The sequence below is a fragment of the Jaculus jaculus genome, chromosome 14, assembly GCF_020740685.1.
Source record: "Jaculus jaculus isolate mJacJac1 chromosome 14, mJacJac1.mat.Y.cur, whole genome shotgun sequence".
Classification (NCBI taxonomy): Eukaryota; Metazoa; Chordata; class Mammalia; order Rodentia; family Dipodidae; genus Jaculus; species Jaculus jaculus.
This window is the reverse complement of record NC_059115.1, coordinates 83284577-83302986: the sequence shown is the minus strand read 5'-3', so window position 1 is coordinate 83302986 and position 18410 is coordinate 83284577. Positions and strand designations below refer to the sequence as shown.

The 18410-nt window shown below is 40.8% G+C and overlaps 1 protein-coding gene across 1 annotated transcript in view; it reads right to left on the bottom strand.

Moving 5' to 3' along the window:
- The window catches only part of Dmgdh (dimethylglycine dehydrogenase), a 101154-nt gene that overhangs the window by 45499 nt on the left and 37245 nt on the right, over positions 1-18410 (bottom strand). Inside the window, exons 3-5 of the mRNA XM_045134451.1 lie at positions 11647-11745; positions 9234-9398; positions 5313-5517 (exon numbers count right to left, since the gene is read on the bottom strand). Coding sequence (XP_044990386.1) covers positions 5313-5517; positions 9234-9398; positions 11647-11745 — 469 coding nt within the window. The remainder of the gene's footprint in view (positions 1-5312; positions 5518-9233; positions 9399-11646; positions 11746-18410) is intronic.

The window sequence follows — 18410 nt, the reverse complement described above, 5'->3', positions numbered from 1 at the left end:
TTCCTGTGGCCCACTGAGTTAAATTAGGGTGGCTTGCATGAGAAGGGAGTTATTTATGGGCAATTTACCAGTGTCCACACCACTGGAGAACATGACCTCCCTTCCTCAGCAACCAGCAACTGCCAATATTTATACTGCTTACCCGTTTAGTGTTGGTGTCAGAGACATTCTTTGGGCCTATGTTTATAGAATAAATCTGCATGCAGCCAATATTATTCTTCAACGCTCTGCTAAGCCACTCATCTCCCAAGTTCAAAGGCAAGAGTCAAGCACAGAAGAATCAGCCTAAACATCTACCATTACCATCTACATCTACAAAGTAACTGAAGAATTGGTCAAAATGGCCACCGGGGCTGGGGAGATGCCTAAGCAGTTAAGGTCTTGGCCTGCAAAGCCAAAAGATTATGATTTGATTCCCCAGGACCCCCGTAAGCCAGAATCACAGGGCAGCACATGCATCTCAGGTTCATTTACAGTGGCTACAGGCCCTGGAGCACCCATTCTTTCTCTTTGTTTCTCTCAAATGAAAAAAAAAAAAGTGGCCACCGGAAATGGCCTCCACTTAAAAAAATACAGTGATTTTATAGAAACGAGGTAAAATAGAGAAGGCGCAGGACCAAGCTTACATGCACATGATTGGTGTTTTACATAGTTACAAGGAAGGTCTCATCCTTTGATGCAGAGTAGTGGGCAAAATGGAGCAATTCCTTTTGGCTGAACACTGGCCTATCCATTAGCATTGGCCAGTCACGTTTCTGATTTGACATATTAGGAAAATTCTTAAGTAAATTTGACAAAGTTCTCCCAGGCTTAATGGGTCAACTGGAAACAAAGATGAGATGAACCTTCATCCTCACGTAGAGAAAAGATCTGCATCATAGTAAGTAGGACCCACCCTGTGCCATGCTGTGCCCTGTGTTGTACCAAGGGAGGGCTGGAAGAAAGCTAAAATGAGGCTCATTTAGAAAGCTGTGTCGAAAAGGAAATTAGTCTGTTGCCCAGTAAGATTTTTGAACCTACTCTGCTTGTTTATTAATATGGTTATGAAAGAAAGAAAGAGAGAGAGAGAAAGAAAGAAGGGAGGGAGGGAAGGAAGGAAGGAAAAAAGGCAGAAAGAAAGAAGGAAGGAAAGAGTGGAAGGGAGAGGAGGGAAGGAAGGAAGTAGAGGGAAAGAAAAAGGGAAAAGGAAAAAGAATTAGAGATATTCTCCTGTAAGAATGCCTAACTAGTAGTATTTCCCAAAAGATGTTTTGGAATGCTGGGGTGATGGTACATGTCTGTAATCCCAGCTACTAGGGGTGGAGGCAGAAGATCTCAACTTTAAGGTCAGCCTGGACTACATAGTGAGTTTGAAGTCAGCCTAAGGAACTTACTAAAACCTTGTACCAAAGCAAAGTTAAATAAAGAAAGGAGTAAAGGGCTGTGGGTATAGCTCAATAGCACAGTGTTTGCACAGCGGGCACAGGGGCCTGGGCTCATGTATTCCAAAACAATGTTTTGGAAATTGTCTGATGCACACAGTCCAGGTGAGCATACAGCTTCTGGGCTAGAAGCATAGCTCAGTGGCAGAGCAATGCCCTGGGCTTGGTCCTCAGCGCTGCAAAATAAAACAAAAGAAATAAAAGAAATGCAGCTTCCAAACCTCCACCTAAACCAAATTCTTCCCAAGGTGACTATTGGACAGCCTAGCTTGATAATCAAGTTCCCCGAGAAGCCAGTTTGCTAACAGAGGCAGCAAGGTGGCTTTTGGGCAAAAGAAAGGAGTAACCTTAAGGCTGACACCAAAACACCACGATAGTGAGGCTAGTGTCTCCCAAACTAGGGCATTCTCAAAGAATAAGGTTAATCATAATTATTTTCATTGTGCCTAATGTTTATGATACTTTCTACAGGCTTAGCCCTATTCTGGTTACTTTACATTATTAGCTCACTGACTATAACAATTACTTTTTTGAAATGGGCATTATTATCCCCTTTCTACAGATTAGGAACTTGTCCAGGTGCAAATTTGGTCATGCATATATCTCTGGGCCAGGGCTGTGGATTGCCCTGGCCCAAACTGGAAACCTATTAGCAAACACACACAATTTTACTTTTAGACTTTCTTCTTTTTTAAACAGCCCAAAACTTAGCAGCCTTTACATGCTGCAGTGTGATTACATTTCCAAGTCCTCTCTTCCAGTTTCCTTAATTAGATTTCAGAGCTGCCCCAAGGACTTTGCCTGAATGTGCGAGACATCCTGGCCTCGCTGAGTATCTCCGGGAAACCATCCAGGTGCCACATTCTGAAGTCATTTAACATAAGGATTGCATTTATTCATAAACTTGATTTTTATTTATTTGCTTTCATTCTAGAAAGGGGCAGGTCCAGAAATTTGCTTACCCTACAGACACGACTGTCATTTAGAGAAGGTTTCTTTGAAAATGGACTCAGAAATAAAGACATACATATGCACACAGACAGCCCTCCAGACCTCCCCTGGCTATAATCAGTTAGATTTTTTTCTCCAGTAACTTTTTCCCAGTGGAAGAGAGGGACAGAGATTGTAGGGTAAAGTTCTGACATGAAGGAGGTAAAGAAACGAGAGTTGAGACAGAATATCTCATACTACCGTCAGAAGGAGATAGATGCCCAGAGCTACCAGGGTCAACGAGTGAATGTGCCTCGCAAAACCTTGAAGAGTCGAGCATGACAGGAAGCGCTGTGCTCCTCGCAAGGCTGTGCTGTCAATGTAGTTCTAGGCATCTGGTTGTCAGGCACAGCCATTCTCACGGACCACCCGCACTGCCCTCCCCACCCCCTTGCCCCCCAGGGAAGCCACATCTGGCAACCAGCCCTTGGGTTTAAGGCAAATCTCTTTGGAGATCATCCATTTTCCTCTTCATAGATGCCTTTGTCCATCTTAAACCCATATGCTACAGTATATGATTTGAAAAAAAAAATATCATAATGGTGACATGTAAATAAGCTCATCCATGTGAGAAAAACAGCAGCTATATGTACTGAACTGTGTTGTGCTGGGTTATTTCTTAACATGCATCTCTTAAACCAATAGTTAGGGCTGCATGAGTTCTGGAAGCACTGTGTTGAGAGACAGGGGATGGGGGACTTTGTGCAAATTCACCTAACATGAGTGCAGTTAGTGATTAGCTATATCTGCCCCAGGAGCTGCAGAGAACGGAGTCTGTTTGGTGAATATTTGGTATTACTATGACAACAGCCAAATGGTTTTAGGAGTGAACTCATGAGACCATCAAAAGGTTGCAAATGTACAAAAAAAAAAAATCCTTGCTACTTGGAAAACAAAGCATGAATGATTTTGTAGTTAGATCTCCTGACAGAATTTAGACCAGAGCTTCCCAAGGATGATGGGAAAAGGTAGTGTCAGATGGAGATTTAAGAGGAAAGTGAAGTTCAAGGTGAAGTGATTTTTATGCCCGTTCTTTTATTTTTTTAGGGCAGATTTTATGTTATTTTAAATTTCAAATTATATTTTTAAAAGAATGAGATTTTTATGCTTTTTTGAATGGGAGGCATAGTTAGAAATATTAATGTAGACTCTTCAATATTGAAGGCATGGCTTTCTAGGCTCATTAAATTTTTTCTTAAAAATAGTATCAATCAGAAGTTATGATGTATAAGAAAGAATTAGGACTGGGGATGTGGTTCAGCAGTTAAAGGTTCTTGCTTGCAAAGCCTTCTGGCCTGAGTTCAACTCCCTAGTACCCACATAAAGCCAGACACACAAAGTGGCAGATGAGTCTGGAGTTCATTTGCAACAGCAAGAGATCTTGGTGTGCCATGACATTTCTCTCTTGCAAATGAGTAAATAAAAATATACAATATTTCTTTTAATAAAAAGAATTATAAATTACATGTCTTCGTGGCATGTCATTTGTTCTAATAAATAACACAGAGTATTTTACTTGATAGTTTAAAGAGTGGCTCAGGGCTAGAGAGATGGCTTAGTGGTTAAGCGCTTGCCTGTGAAGCCTAAAGACCCCTGTTCGAGGCTTGATTCCCCAGGACCCACGTTAGCCAGATGCACAAGGGGGTGCACACATCTGGAGTTTGATTGCAGTGGGTGGAGGCCCTGGTGTGCCCATTCTCTCTCTGCTGCTCTCAAATAAATAAATAAATATTTTTTAAAAAAGAGTGGCTCAAAGAAAATGAGCTATGGTTTTATGTTTATTTTAGGGTTAAGCGAACAATTAGAACAATAGGAAAACATACACTACAAGCCCAGCTTAGGCTGCCCAAACATTCTCACTACAATCTTTTGGCATATGTGGGAGTTGAAAATGGTTTTCCATGCAACCAATCAGTTTGAAAGTGTGTCAACGGGAGAATCTAAAGATCAGGTTCCAGTCCTGACGCTGTCTGGACTAGCTGTGTGGCTTGGCTACAGCCCACCCTCTGCTCACCTTGTCCCGTGCGATGGAAAATGAGCAAGTCATTAGACTGTCTTAAATGGCCCCTGGGCTTTACCACTCTTTGAACTGCACTAGAGCAGCCTAAGGAAAATGCTGTGACTAGGTATGTTTAATAATATTCTGGCAGGGAAAGGATAAGGTTGATTTTTTTTTAACTAGAGTCAAAAATAATAAGAATTAAGAACAAAGATGTTCAGAAATTGGATCAGTAAAATTGTTTTGTTTTTGTTTTATTCTGTTGTTTCATGACCAGGTCTCATGCATCCCAGGTCAGTCTCAAAGTTGGTATGTAACCATAGATGATCTTGAATTTCTGGTCCTCTTGTCTCCATTTCCAACTGCTAGGATTATAGGCATGCATGCATGCATGCTAGGGAAACATTCTGTGAACTGAACTTCATCCCCTGCTCATGGAATTTGGTTGTATGTAGAAACGCTAAACATGGAAAGTAGAAATTGGCAAAACATAATCTGGAACAGAAGACAGTAGCAGCTAGGGAAGATAGATAACCAAAGTTGGAGAGGCAAGCCCACTCATCAAGGGCGAAGTGAGGGAGGGAGGAAGAGCTTTGTGCCTTGGAAATAACGAACACATGTTACCGTGCTGCTAACCAATGTTCTAGCAAGAACCATTATAGCTAAATCATTCTTTACCACTTGAAAACTTGTGTTTTAAAAACAAAATCTTGCTTAGCAGTTAAAGAGCTTGCCTGTGAAGCCTAAGGACCCATCTTAGATACCCCAGGACTGACGTAAGCCAGATGCTTGAGGTGGCACATGCATCTGGACTCTGTAGTAGCTAGAGGCCCTGGTGCATCCATTCTCTCTGTCCGTCCCTCTCTCTTAAATAAATAAAATAAACAGAAACACAAGCTTACCTGCGGCATTCACGATTCTGTTTGCTCTCACAGCTCCCTGCGGAGTTTCCACATCCCATGTTCCATCTGACCTGAGCTTCAGAGATGTCACCGGTGCAGGAAACTTTAACACAGCCCCATATTTCCTAGCCCCAGCAGCCAGCGCCATCGTTAGAGAATAAGGATCAATGTGGCCATCTCCGGGATTATACAGTCCAGCTAAAACCTAAATCAATCACATAACATCAGTATTGAAACAAAATCCATACTCACTACTCAGTGTAAATATATCATGCCAGCAAATGTTTAATAAAACCACATCACAGGCTGGAGATGCACACAGCAGAGTTGTAGAGTGTTTGCACAAGGCCTAGGTTTTGGTCACCAGCATGGGGAAATGGGAGTGCATCTTGACATCAGGCTAACCGGTCTGCATGTCTTTTCCTAGTCTTCCGCAGATAAAGGCAGGATTCACCCTGAGAGGCTGACAGGCTATTTAATAATGGCTTGCAATTGTCTCCAGCAGCCAGTCTGCCTGCCTGCCTTCCTTCTTTCTTCCTTCCTTATTAATGGAGTGCAGCTGTTATTTGGATACATGACCACCAAGAACAAAGCCTCAGTTTCCCATCTTTCTGGCAACTATTAGTTCTAGCTGGTAGCCAAAAGTATTACTAAGTTCTAGTAGTGGAAATGCAGTGGCAGTTTCCATAACAACCACTTATTTAAAAAAAAAACAACAGCTGGCATACATACTTCTTTGTGCTTATGACATCCTGAAATGTAGGCTGAAGTTCTACCTGGCATCATGGGATAACATACGCGTCACACCCCAGGGATAGCAGAGCAATGATCTGGACGGTGAATGGGTCTGAGAAGTCTTCACCACTCCATGACTATCCAAGTCATAGTTTGTTTAAATGAAAGAGAAATAAGCTTATATCTTGCTAAAGCATTACTTTTTTTGTTTGCTTGGTTTTTTGAGGTAGGGTCTCACTCTAGCCCAGCCTGACCTGGAATTCACTATGCAGTCTCAGAGTGGCCTCAAACTCATGGTGATCTTTCTCATCTGCCTCCCAAGTGCTGAGATTAAAGGTGTGTGCCACCATGACTAACAGCATTACTATTTTGGTTTCACTTATAATTTATACTTAACTTTGTACAATCTTGTTAATAAATTCACATGTTGGGCTTGGGAGATAGCTCAGTATTAAAAGATGTAAAGGTACTTGCTTGCAAAGTCTGCTGGCCTGGGTTTAATCTCCCAGTGACCATGTAAAGACAGATGCACAAAGTAGTACATGTGTCTAGAATCTGTCTGTAGCAGTAAGAAGCCCTGGCATGCCCATACTGTGTGTATTTCTCTCTCTAATAGATAAATAAATAAGTAAATATATTAAAAATAAAGTTGTATGTTAATATATGACTAGTATTAGCCAAGCTTAATGGTGCAGGCCTGTAATTCCAGCTACTAGGGAGGCTGAGGCAGGGGGATTTAAATTTAAGGACTACCTAAGTTACAGAGTCTGAGGCCAGTTTAGGCAATTTAGTGAAACCTTGTCTCAAAATAAAAAATGGGCTGGGACTATAGCTCAGTGGTAGAATACTTGCCTAGAATGTATAAGGCCATGGATTTAATCTCCAGTACCAACCCACCATATATATGCATATATATGTACATACACACACACACACATATATGCATACATATATATTGTCAAGAAAATTTATACTTCTTTCAAAATTCAAAAACCAATTCTTATCTACCTCCTTTGTATTAAGGCTTCAGTCTAGGTACTGTGACAAATGAAAAATAAAATTAAAATGAGCCGGGCATGGTGGCACGCACCTTTAATCCCAGCACTCGGGAGGCAGAGGTAAAAAGGATCACTATGTATTCAAGGCCAGTCTGAGTCTACATAGTGAATTCCAGATCAGCCTGAGCTAGTGTGAGACCCTACTTTGAAAAACAAAAATTAAAAAATCAAAATGAAATAAGTTGATAGAATCAATCCAGTGAAATATTATAACTAGGTCTTAGCCATTTCACAAAACTCTACCACTAAGTATGAACAGGGAATCTTGTCAAATATTTCTTTTCATTTCTGTTTAAAAGATTTTGTGGTCATTGTTTTCTACTCAATTAATGTGATGGTAGTACATAGATTGATGGTTAGATGTTAAGCCAACCTTATATTTCTAAGGTACTTTCACTTGACCATGTTGTAGAATCCTTATAATTTAATACTAAAAATTTATTAGTATTTTCTTGAGGACTTTTGCATCTATATTCATAAGGTACAATAATCTTTCTTTTTTTATCTTTCTTTTTCTGGCTGGCTTTGGTAACAGGGCAATGCTGTCTTTGTAGGTTAGTTGAGAAGATTCAATTCTACTTCTGAAAGACTTCGTGAAGGGTTAGTATTATGCTCTTAAATGTCTGGTAGAATTTACCAGTGATGCCATCTGGACCTGAGGCTTTCTTTGTGTGAGTTTTTTGTTTGTTTGTTTGTTTTTTGTTTTTGTTTTTGTTTTTTGAAGTAGGGTCTCACTCTAGCCCAGGCTGACCTGGAATTCACTATGGAGTCTCAGGGTGGCCTTGAACTCAGAGCAATACTCCTACCTCTGCCTCCCGAGTGCTGGGATTAAAGGCATGCGCCACCACATCTGGCTGTTGTGTGAGTTTTTGATGACAAATTCAATCCTTATACTTTTTTATAGGTCCAATACCAGGGACTTTTTGCAGACTTAGGAATTCACAGTGATGTTTGGTAATGGTTATGTGCTTGCTTTATGGCACTCTGCCCCAGGTCCGTGTATTTCTATTGCCCAACAACTTTGAAAAAAAAATCTGTGGTAACTATATCTAGGTGTGGTGGTGCATGCCTTTAATCCCAGCACTCAGGAGCCAGAGGTAGGATTGTTGTGAGTTCGAGGCCACCCTAAGAATACAGAGTTAACCCCAGGTCAGCCTGGGCTAGAGTAAGACCATACCTCGAAAAACCAAAATAAATAAATAAAATCAGTGATAACTTACAGAGAATACTGACATATAAAGAGATATTACCCTGACTCGTGGTGGAGGTAGAATTGTAATGCGGACAGTACAATGTGCTACCATACAAATGCTACAGACAAGAGAATGTTGGTGGCCTGTAAAGCACCACAGTAGCCATAGCAACGATATGGATGCTGAGAGATAGAAACTACTGCAGTAGTCACAAGCAAACATATCTCATTGCTTCCCCCCAAATCCCATTTGGTGCCCATACTCAGGACATACATGAAATGAAGTGGAGTCAGGTCTGGATTCAAATCAGTGCTCCAGCTCTTTGCCTACCATGTTTAAGCTTTGGTTTTCTGGTTAGCAACATGGAGTTTACAATATTGTTGTGAAGATTGAATGAAAGTTCATATATAAGGACTCAGCATGGTCCCTGCTACATAAATATACACTGTAGGGTCAATGCTGCTACTATTCAAAGGAGATAATGATGCTAGTGGGGGGAAGCCATGAAACTTCCTGTTAAGGGGGTTTTCTTGGGAAGATCCAGTGTGATGTGCAGTCTATAAAGGAAGTCAGGCTATGAACTACGCACTTATGAACGGGTACAGCACAAGACTTCCTGTCTTATCAGGTGATTCTCCTTGACATTCCCAAGCAGGTTTGTGCAAGAAAACCCTTTAGTCTAAAGGATACAGCCATAGAAAGTTATCAGAGATTTTCTTCATTTCCTACTGGTAGAACTCTATAAAGGTTTTGCATTGCCTTTTCATATTTAATTTAATAAGAGCCCATGTTATCAATTATCTAAATTTCAGCATTAATCTGAGTTTGCCATTCAAAATATGTACACAAAGTATTTCTATGTTTAATTAGCTTGTCGCCTTTTTCTAATATTAATTCAAGTCAACAAATAGAGAAAATTCCCTTCAGATAAATACCTTGTTCATGTTGAGTAAAGGGAACATCTCTTGTATTTTTTCAGGTTCTATAATATACTGCTCTGTTGCATGCCAGCCAGTCCGTGTCATTTGATATTTAAATTCATCCACCCTTACAGGAGTCGTAGCAATTCTGATACTACCTGGCTGATGGAATCCCACAACCTGCGACAATAATTGCAATACAAGAGCATAAATAAATAAAAAACATTCCCCATCATAATGAATATGTATGTATGTATGTATAAAGTTACAATGCAATAAGAGATAACTACATAATATATTTTCATATGTGAAAACACATTCATTGTTTGCTCAGTGTTCCAGGTACTATTCTAAGTCCTAAAGAAAAGATGCTGAAGTAAACAAGACAGGCAAAGTCCCTGACTACATGGAGCTGACAATCTGCAAGATGGAAACAAGTACATAATTACAGCACCATGGGATGAGTGTTAATGTACAGACAGAAAAAGCATCATGGGGAAAAGAGAGTCAATGCTGGGAAAACAGATCAGCAGTTAAAAGAACTTGTTTGCAAAGCCTGTGGGCCTGGGTTTCATTCTCAAACTATGTAAGTCAGATGCAAAAAGTGGCTCAAGAGCCAGGCATAGTGGCACATGCCTTTAATCCCAGCACCCAAGAGGCACAGGCAGGAGGATTGCTGAGTCCATGGCCACCCTGAGACTACATAGTGGATTCCAGGTCAGCCTGGGTAGAGTGAAACCTTGAAAACACAAAACAAAAATAAATAAATAAAATAAAACAAAAATAATAAACTGTTTCAAGCAGGGGACACTCCTATATGAAGGAGGAGGAGGAGGAGAAGAAGAAGGAGGAGGAGGAGGAGGAGGAGGAGGGCTGGAGAGATGGCTTAGTGGTTAAGGCACTTGCCTGCAAAGCCAAAGAACCCAGGTTTGATTCCCCAGGACCCATGTAAAGCCAGATGCACAAGGTGGTGCATGCATTTGGAGTTTGTTTGCAGTGGCTGAAGGCCCTGGTGTACCCGCTCTCTCTCTCTATCTGCCTCTCTCTCTTTCTCAAATAAATAAAATAAAAATAAATAAATAAATAAAAACCAGAGTGGCTCAGGCATCTGCAGAGGTGTCTGCAGAGCAAGGAGGTCCTGGTGAGCCTCCTTACTCAGTACAAACAAATAAATAATAAATAAATAAATAAATAAAGCCAAAGGACTTAAGGAGGGATTGTGGAAAATCAAACTGTTGCTATGGTGAGATGAAGTGTGAATTAAATTAAACATTCACTTGATAGTTCTAGAAATCCTTCTGTTTGCCAAGCCTCATCAGGGCCCTGTGCCACAGAAACCAAAGAAACAGTCCAGGCCAATGACAACAGGGGTCCGGTGTGAGAACCCAGGGCACAAAGTTTCTCACAACCAAGGTAGACTGTGCAGCAGCTGGAAAGGTAGTAAGGGAAGCAGCAGGAGTTTGGGAAACAATACAAATTTTAAAACCAGTGCTTTGAGAGAGCGTACTGGGAAGAGCTGAAGCACCGTGATGAGAGGGCAGAGTGGCAGGAGAAAGTGTTCAAAGGCAGGTAGGGGTCAGCTGCTGAAGGTCCCATTCCTCAGACCATGCCAAGCCCTTGCCCTTCATCCCATAGACTGTGGGGAGCCACTTGTGATCTTCGGCAAGAAAGACAGTGTAAAAATATTAAGTAGCCTCCGAGGTTAGCCTGTGGAAACTCTGGGCTTATCATTTTATTCTGAGACTATGAGACAGGCTGAGAGGATAAAAATAAAAGTGAGGGGCTTTTAGTGAAGTACTTTGAAAAACCATATGACAATCTGGCACACATTGTTGTTAGATCTTTTGCAATCCCAATGCTGAAAGACTTGGATATTTTTAGTTTCTAAATATAGGAACTGGCTAAAGATGGGTTTGTAAGCTGTTTGTTTTTTAAATCTCTTATTTTAAAAATCAATAATGGGGCTGGGGAAATTGCTTAGTGGTTAAAGCATTTGTCTGCAAAGCCTAAGGACCCTAGTTCAATTACCCAGAGCCCACGTAAGCCAGATACACAAGGGGCACGTATCTGCAGTTCATTTTCAGTGGCTGGAGGCCCTGGTGCACCCATTCTCTCTCTCTCTTTCTCTCACTCTCTCTCTCTCTCTCCCCCTCTTCCTCTCAAATAAATAAATAAATGAAATATTTTTTAAAACTCAAGAATGATTAGTTACATGGATAATACACTTCAAGAAATTAAGTTGACTTTTAAAGCAAACCTTAAAGGCTTTTACTTTAAATTCTTGCTCTATTTCTCTACCACAGCAAACATTGCTTATGCCATCAATGTCACAACACACAGCCACACATGATAACACATCAAGGTCTACAGGAATCTTATCTACATTTGAGAGGCTGACTTCAGACAATTTCAGATTAAATGCATTTACCTGTCCAGTTTCTTCTTCCAGCTTCTCATAAAGTTTGATACTATCATAATGTATTTTCTTCAAGTTTATTCCAGGATGAAAGTATGTGGTTAAACCTGCCTTAAAAGGAAGAGAAATACTGAAAAAAATTAGCACTCTCAAAATATTGATGGCTTATCTGCTAATTTAATTATAATGAAATTAATGCAATTTAAGGTTGCTAAGAAACTAAGAGAGTACCAGCCATATGTTAGAATACATCAATACCAGTTTGAGACTCCAAAGCCCATGATGGGTTAGATGAAACATCTTGAATTATTTTACCAGTAGAATGACAGCCAGTCCACAGTCACAGATACGAAGTGCCTCAATGTTAGTAGAAAAGGAATTGTGTCTGAGAGTCAGAAATTTTGATGCATCTCATGGATGCCTTAGAATATGTGCTCTATATAGTTAAATACCCTTTATCTGAACTGCTTAAGACTAAAAGTGTTTTGGATTTTGGATATTTTTAAATTTTTAAAATGTTTGCATATTTGTGATGATAACTTGGAGATGGACTAGAACCCAGGTCTGTATAAAGACGAAACTGGTTTGTTTCATATACACCTCATGTACATAGCCTGAAGGTAATTTGTATAGCGTTTTAAATAACTTTGTACGTGTAAGCAGTCTGTGTACACTGAACCATCAGGAGCCACACAATGGAATCTTGCACTTGTGCTACCACCTCAGTCCTTAGAAAGTGTTAAGTTGAGGGATTTCGGATCTTGGATTTTTGAATTAGCAATGCTCCACCTGTGTTAGGGAGGGGGTAGGGGAAGAAGACGGGAAAAGAGGCTGGCAGAAGGCAGCGATGTGGACTCAAGCCAGGGAGCCACAGCATACTTCCGCAGCAGGACCGTGGGCTGGCAAACAGCTCTCCTTCACCCAGTTTCCATCCCTCCCTTGGAGAGAGCAGTTCTCCAGTTCTCTGATGTTACAAACTCCTGCGAGAGCCTGGGAAACAGGTGAGCGGACGTGTGTTGAAGCATGTAAGTGGCATTCCACAAATATCTGTTGAATAAATACTGACTAATTACTCTTTGGAAAAGATTTCTAAATATTAGCCATGCCAAACATTTTCTGTCAACTTTGGCACAAGCATGGTAGGATCCAGACCAACAACTCCAGGCAATTATAGGAAGCAAGTTTCCTTAATTAAGTACCTCGGGGTCTCATTGTGCAGCTCATTTATGTGGGGAAGTTCAGTAGAACACAATTTGTTCACAGTAAAATCCATTTGGGAATACTTATTAGGTCTATTTGGGGAATTTGGTTCGGTGAAACTCAAAAGATATTCTCATTAAAATTTGTCACCAATTCTTCAGGGACCAGACCGTCAGGGCTTCTGTGGATCTATGGAGTACTTGTTGAAGGTTCTAAGCTATGTTTCTGACCAAAAATCAACCAACCAAACATTTAACCTTACTTATAATAAAGTCATTCTATAGCACAAATCTAAGCGAGAGAAAGACTTCCATTACATAGAAATGCATATCGGGTTCTTTTTAAACTTTTCTTGTTTATTATTATTTATTTATTTATTTGAGAGTGGCAGACAGAGTGAGAAAGAGGCAGATAGAGAGAGAGAAAGAATGGGCGCACCAGGGCCTCCAGCCACTGCAGACGAACTCCAGATGTGTGTGCCCCCTTGTGCATCTGGCTAACGTGGGTCCTGGGGAATTGAGCCTCGAACTGGGAACCTTAGGCTTCACAGGCAAGCACTTAACTGCTAAGCCATCTCTCCAGCCCACATATCGGGTTCTTTAAACTCACAACCAACCATCCTCTTCTCCTTTTTCATGTTTGATAATCAGTGTACATGTGAATTTCTCTGGTTCAGCGGCCCTTGGGTATCAAGTGACCCCAATTTTGTCTCCAATGTAACTCTCATCAGTTGAGGAAATGAATATTCATGAGCACTGGCTCAGAGATCTGAACACACACACACACACACACACACACACACACACACACACACACAAACACACAGGGCCCTGCTAGCCATGTGTCTGGGTGAATCCTGACCTTCAGAAAGCTCTGTCATCTCTCCACATGCATTTACACTAAGCATTCTCTTCATTCCCAGCCCAGAAATCAGGAGATAGCAATATCTCATCTGAAAGTCACAAGGACTCATTTTTGCAAAAGTGTTACTAAAGACATTTAACCCAATGTACTTTGTTTAAAGAACAAATTCTTTTTGAAATTCCGGCCTAGGAAAAGTTAATCTTTCTTATTGAAAAAGAAGAGTTTTTTCAACTGAACAATTCATGGCTCTCTCTCTTCCTAGCTACTAAGACAAACAGAATTGAGGTATGGGCAGGGTTTTCTTTTTTAAATTTTATTTTATTTATTATTTAATTTATTTGAGAGAGTAAGAGAAACAGAGGGAGGGAGGAAGGGACAGAGAGACGGGGGTGGGGGGTGGGGGGAGGGAATGGGCACACCAGGGCCTCCGGCCACTGCAAATGAACTCCAGATGCATGTACCTCCTTGTGCATCTGAGTCAGGTGGGTCTTGGGGAATCGAACCACTCCTTTAACTTTGCAGGCAAATACCTTAAGTGCTAAGCCATCTCTCCAGCCCCATGGGCAGGGTTTTCTTTTTTTTTTGGCAGGGTTTTCTTAATCAGGCATATAAATTATACAGATACTCACATATATAGGTTTTTGAAAATTTGTATTTAAAGTTTGTTTAAAGTATCTATATCAGTGCTTTTCTATATAAATATATTTCTATATTTATATCTAGTTCTATATTTAACCTATTTGGATATTCTTGCATAATATCTATTGTTAGCTTAAGTGCCACTTATGTGACATTTGGATATGTGGAGGGTACAATGTTTTTCTCTTCTGTGTCTTCAACACAGATATATTAAATGAGAAGGTTTTTTTTATTTATCCTTCAAAAGCCCAGGCATTGATCTTAAGCCATCAGACATCCAAGTGGCTCCAAATTTTTTATCCATATACTTATACCCAATAAAAATTTTGACTAGATTCACTAAAATACACATAAGTCTTCATTTACACAGAATATGTAAATATAGATTGCTATATTAATAGAGATCATAAAACACACAGGAAGATCTTGGAAGGATTGAAATATTTTAAGCAATATTTATTTTATTTATTGTGTAGAAAAGCATTTGAATATTAAACTTATGAGTCACATTTAACAAGAGTACTGTGATTAAATACTTTATTATTAAACAATATTTATGCTGGATAAACATGTGAAAATCTAGAAGCATGACAGCCTGATTGTAGGTTTATTTTATCTTGGGTCTGGTTTGATTATCTTTCTTTATTTCTCCCTTTCTTTCTTCCTCTTTCTTTCTTTGTTCCTTTGTTCCTTTGCTTCTTTCTTTCTTTCTTTCTTTCTTTCTTTCTTTCTTTATTTATTTATTTATTTATTTATTTATTTTTATGCAGAGTTTCACTCTAGCCCAGGCTGACCTGGAACTCACTTTGTAGCCCAGGCTGGTCTCAAACACACAGTGGTTCTTCTACTCCAACCTCCCAAGTATGGGGATTAAAAGCATGAGCCACCAAGTCCAACTCAACTTATCTATTTATTTTAATTTGTTTGAGACAGGTCTTGCTGTGTAGCCTAGGCTGGCACCAAACTCTCTATCCTCCTGCCTCAGCCTCCCGAGTGCTAAGATCACAGGTCTAAGCCATCAGGCCTGGCAGATGTCCTCTGTGTGGCACAGGCACCCAGGAGAAACAGTGCTCTGGTGCCCGCACTCTGTCTTGACACCCTCTCCTCCACGACAAGCACCTACTAACTGTGCCTACCTCTGCAAAGCTTCTTGTGGACACCTGGCTCAGTGTTTCATGCTCTCTAAGTCTGTCAGGTCTTGTATTGAGTTAGACAGAATTGCACTCTCTGTATTTAGAATAAATAGGAACAAACCCACTGGAATTCCTCTTACGGAAAACTTTTAAACAGTTAAAAATGTATCTCTCGTGTAGGAAAATGTATCTCTCATGTAGGAGAATTTTTTTTTCCTAAGTGAGATACATATCACTTGGGCCAGAAAATATAATTAAAAAATCAACATTTCCAAACATTCATCTTCAGCAAGTTCTCTTCCCATCAGGACGTTTTTTGCAAAAATCAGCTATTTCCCTCTTACGCAAAGGATTACTTTTACTTTGGAAGAACAGATTGTTATTTGTTGCTTGTTTCAGATCTGGGGCTTAAACCTAGAGTTTTGTGCATGCATGCCAAGCAAGTTCTCTACCGTTAAGATAAACTCCCTGGTCTTTTTTTTTTTTTTTTTTTAAAAAAAAGACATAGGCAACTGCTATGTAGAAATGACTCAGACAACAATTTGCATTACCACAAAAGTCAACAATTTGAGATGCTTTCCTTTCTTTGGAAAAGAAAAACTTGGGGTGGGAGATAGCTCAGCAGCTAAGGTGTTTGCCTGGAAAGCCAAATGACTGGAGTTTGATCCCCAATAGCCACGTAAAGCCAGATGCACAAAGCTTCTGCAGTTCATTTGCATGGCTGTGTCCATTCCCTCCCTCCCTCTCTCTCTTTCTCTCTCTCTCTTTCTCTGCCAGGTGTGCTGAAGTAGGAGGATTGCTGTGAGTTTGAGGCCACTCTGAAACTACATAGTGAATTCCAGGTCAGCCTGGGCTAGAGTGAGATCCTACCTCAAAAGTCAAGAAAGGAAAATTTTGTATTTAAGTTTCATAACTTAATTATTGCCTGGCAAAAACCAGTAAGCCTCTTCATAGTACAGCAGTCTGAACTTAGCCCCTTCTCTCCTTCCTCTCCTTTTACTCACATGTTGCGTTGTCTACAGCCCTGTCTTGATTAAGCTAACCACAATGGTGGTATCCCATAGCATACAATCTGCATGGTATATACTGTATATACCGAAGACAAAAGGATGAAGGTGATACTACCATGGACCACCAGCCTGTCAACCTTGACATCTTACATACAATGTCACCCATCTCAAACATGAAGGTGACTTATAAGTATTAATAAAGTATAATTTCTTTCTGACATTTGAAGAATTTCTATATTATCTTCCTACATGCCAAATGGGTTGTCCTTCATCTTTAAGTCTCTAAAGCTTCTATTGTCCCATCCCATCCAGGGGCGGCCTCTGGGGCAGGGGTCCCTATGCTCCCAAACTGCTTCTCATTCCATCCCCCATCCTTGCCCTTCATCCACAAGATAATGTCACATCCTGACAAAGAACCTTTATTAAAATTAGCAAACCTTAGACTTATGGACATGTGGCTTCATTTTGAGTATTTACTTGGCACGCTATGCCTTCTCCCCAAGCACATGCGTCCTGTACCTTGTAGACGCTTACCATCAAAACGTATTGTACTTCAGAGATCGACTTTATTATTAGTCTGTTCATTAAGCCGGCTCTACAACCTTCCATATTCTCATATCTTCCCACTAAATATCTCTGTACTGAAAACTGCTAGCATGTGAGCTTTCCTCATGCTGTCCCTGAGAAGGAGGGTTTTTTGATTTGTAAAAATGTCCAACACAGGGCTGGGGATGTGGCTCTGTGGACAGAGCGCCTGCCTAGCATATAGGAAATCCTGGGTTCTATCTCCAACACTGCTTAATCCCGGCATGGCGGTGCACACTTGTAACCCCAGCACTGAGGAGGCAGAGGCAGAAGGGTCAGAAGTTCAAAGTCATCCTTAGCTATATATATGGCAAGTCTGAGGCCAGCCTGGATTACAAAAGACCCTGTTTCAAAAAAATCAGGGCTTAAGAGATAGCTTAGCGGTTAAGGCACTTGCCTGCCAAGTCAAAGGACCTCGGTTTAATTCCCCAGGACCCACATAAGGTGGTACATGCATCTGGAGTTGGTTCGCCGTGGCTGGAGGCCCTGGCACGCCCATTCCCTGTCTCGCTCCCTCTATCTGTCTCTCTCTGCTTGTGTATTTCTCTCAAATAAAATTTAAAAAAATAAAATATTTAAAAAAATAAGTTCCTTCCTTTCCTTTGGAAAGTTGCAGGCTGCTTCACAGCGAGTGCACACAAAGCAGACTCTCATCTGGGTTCCGCTACTTTGGTATCTGCTTATGGGGGAAATGCTCTTGCACGGTTAACTTTGTAGAAGAGACTATCACTTTGAAATATTTGCCTACTTTTCTTAGAAGTGCTCACACTAAAGGTATGCTGCTTTGCATTTGTGGACCATCTAAGAAGTCAAATCCTAAGGATTCCTGTCATCTATTCTGAAATGCAGGCCCCAGCAGAGAAGTCAGTTTGACAACAACGCATGCACTCCCTCTGTAACAATCAGGAAGTGGTGAGGGGTGTAAGAACCCTATTTCTATTTCCACTTGCCTAAACCTCTCTGTGCCCGAATCGTTTCGGCTGCTTAACCTCCCAACCCTCCCTCCATCTGGCACCGTTTCCCATTCTCTGCTCACCGGCCCCTCTTGGAAGTCATCTCCCCAGCAGCCCCCACCCCATCGTGTCATTCTTTGATCCCTGCTCCTCTTTTCTGCAGGACCAGATTCCCGTCAGCACCGCTGTGTGCTCCTGTCTGCCTCCCCAGGACGTGGGCTGTAGGAGGTGACCCCTACGTTTTGTTCCCTGCTGCAACCTCATCTCCTGGAACCTTGGCTGCAGAAAGGTACAGGAAGAAAATGGTAGAAGTCAGCAATAGAGAAAGGCAAGCTCGCTTTTCTTTCTTCCTTTTTCTTAAAGATATTTTTTAAAGATTTATTTTTATTTAT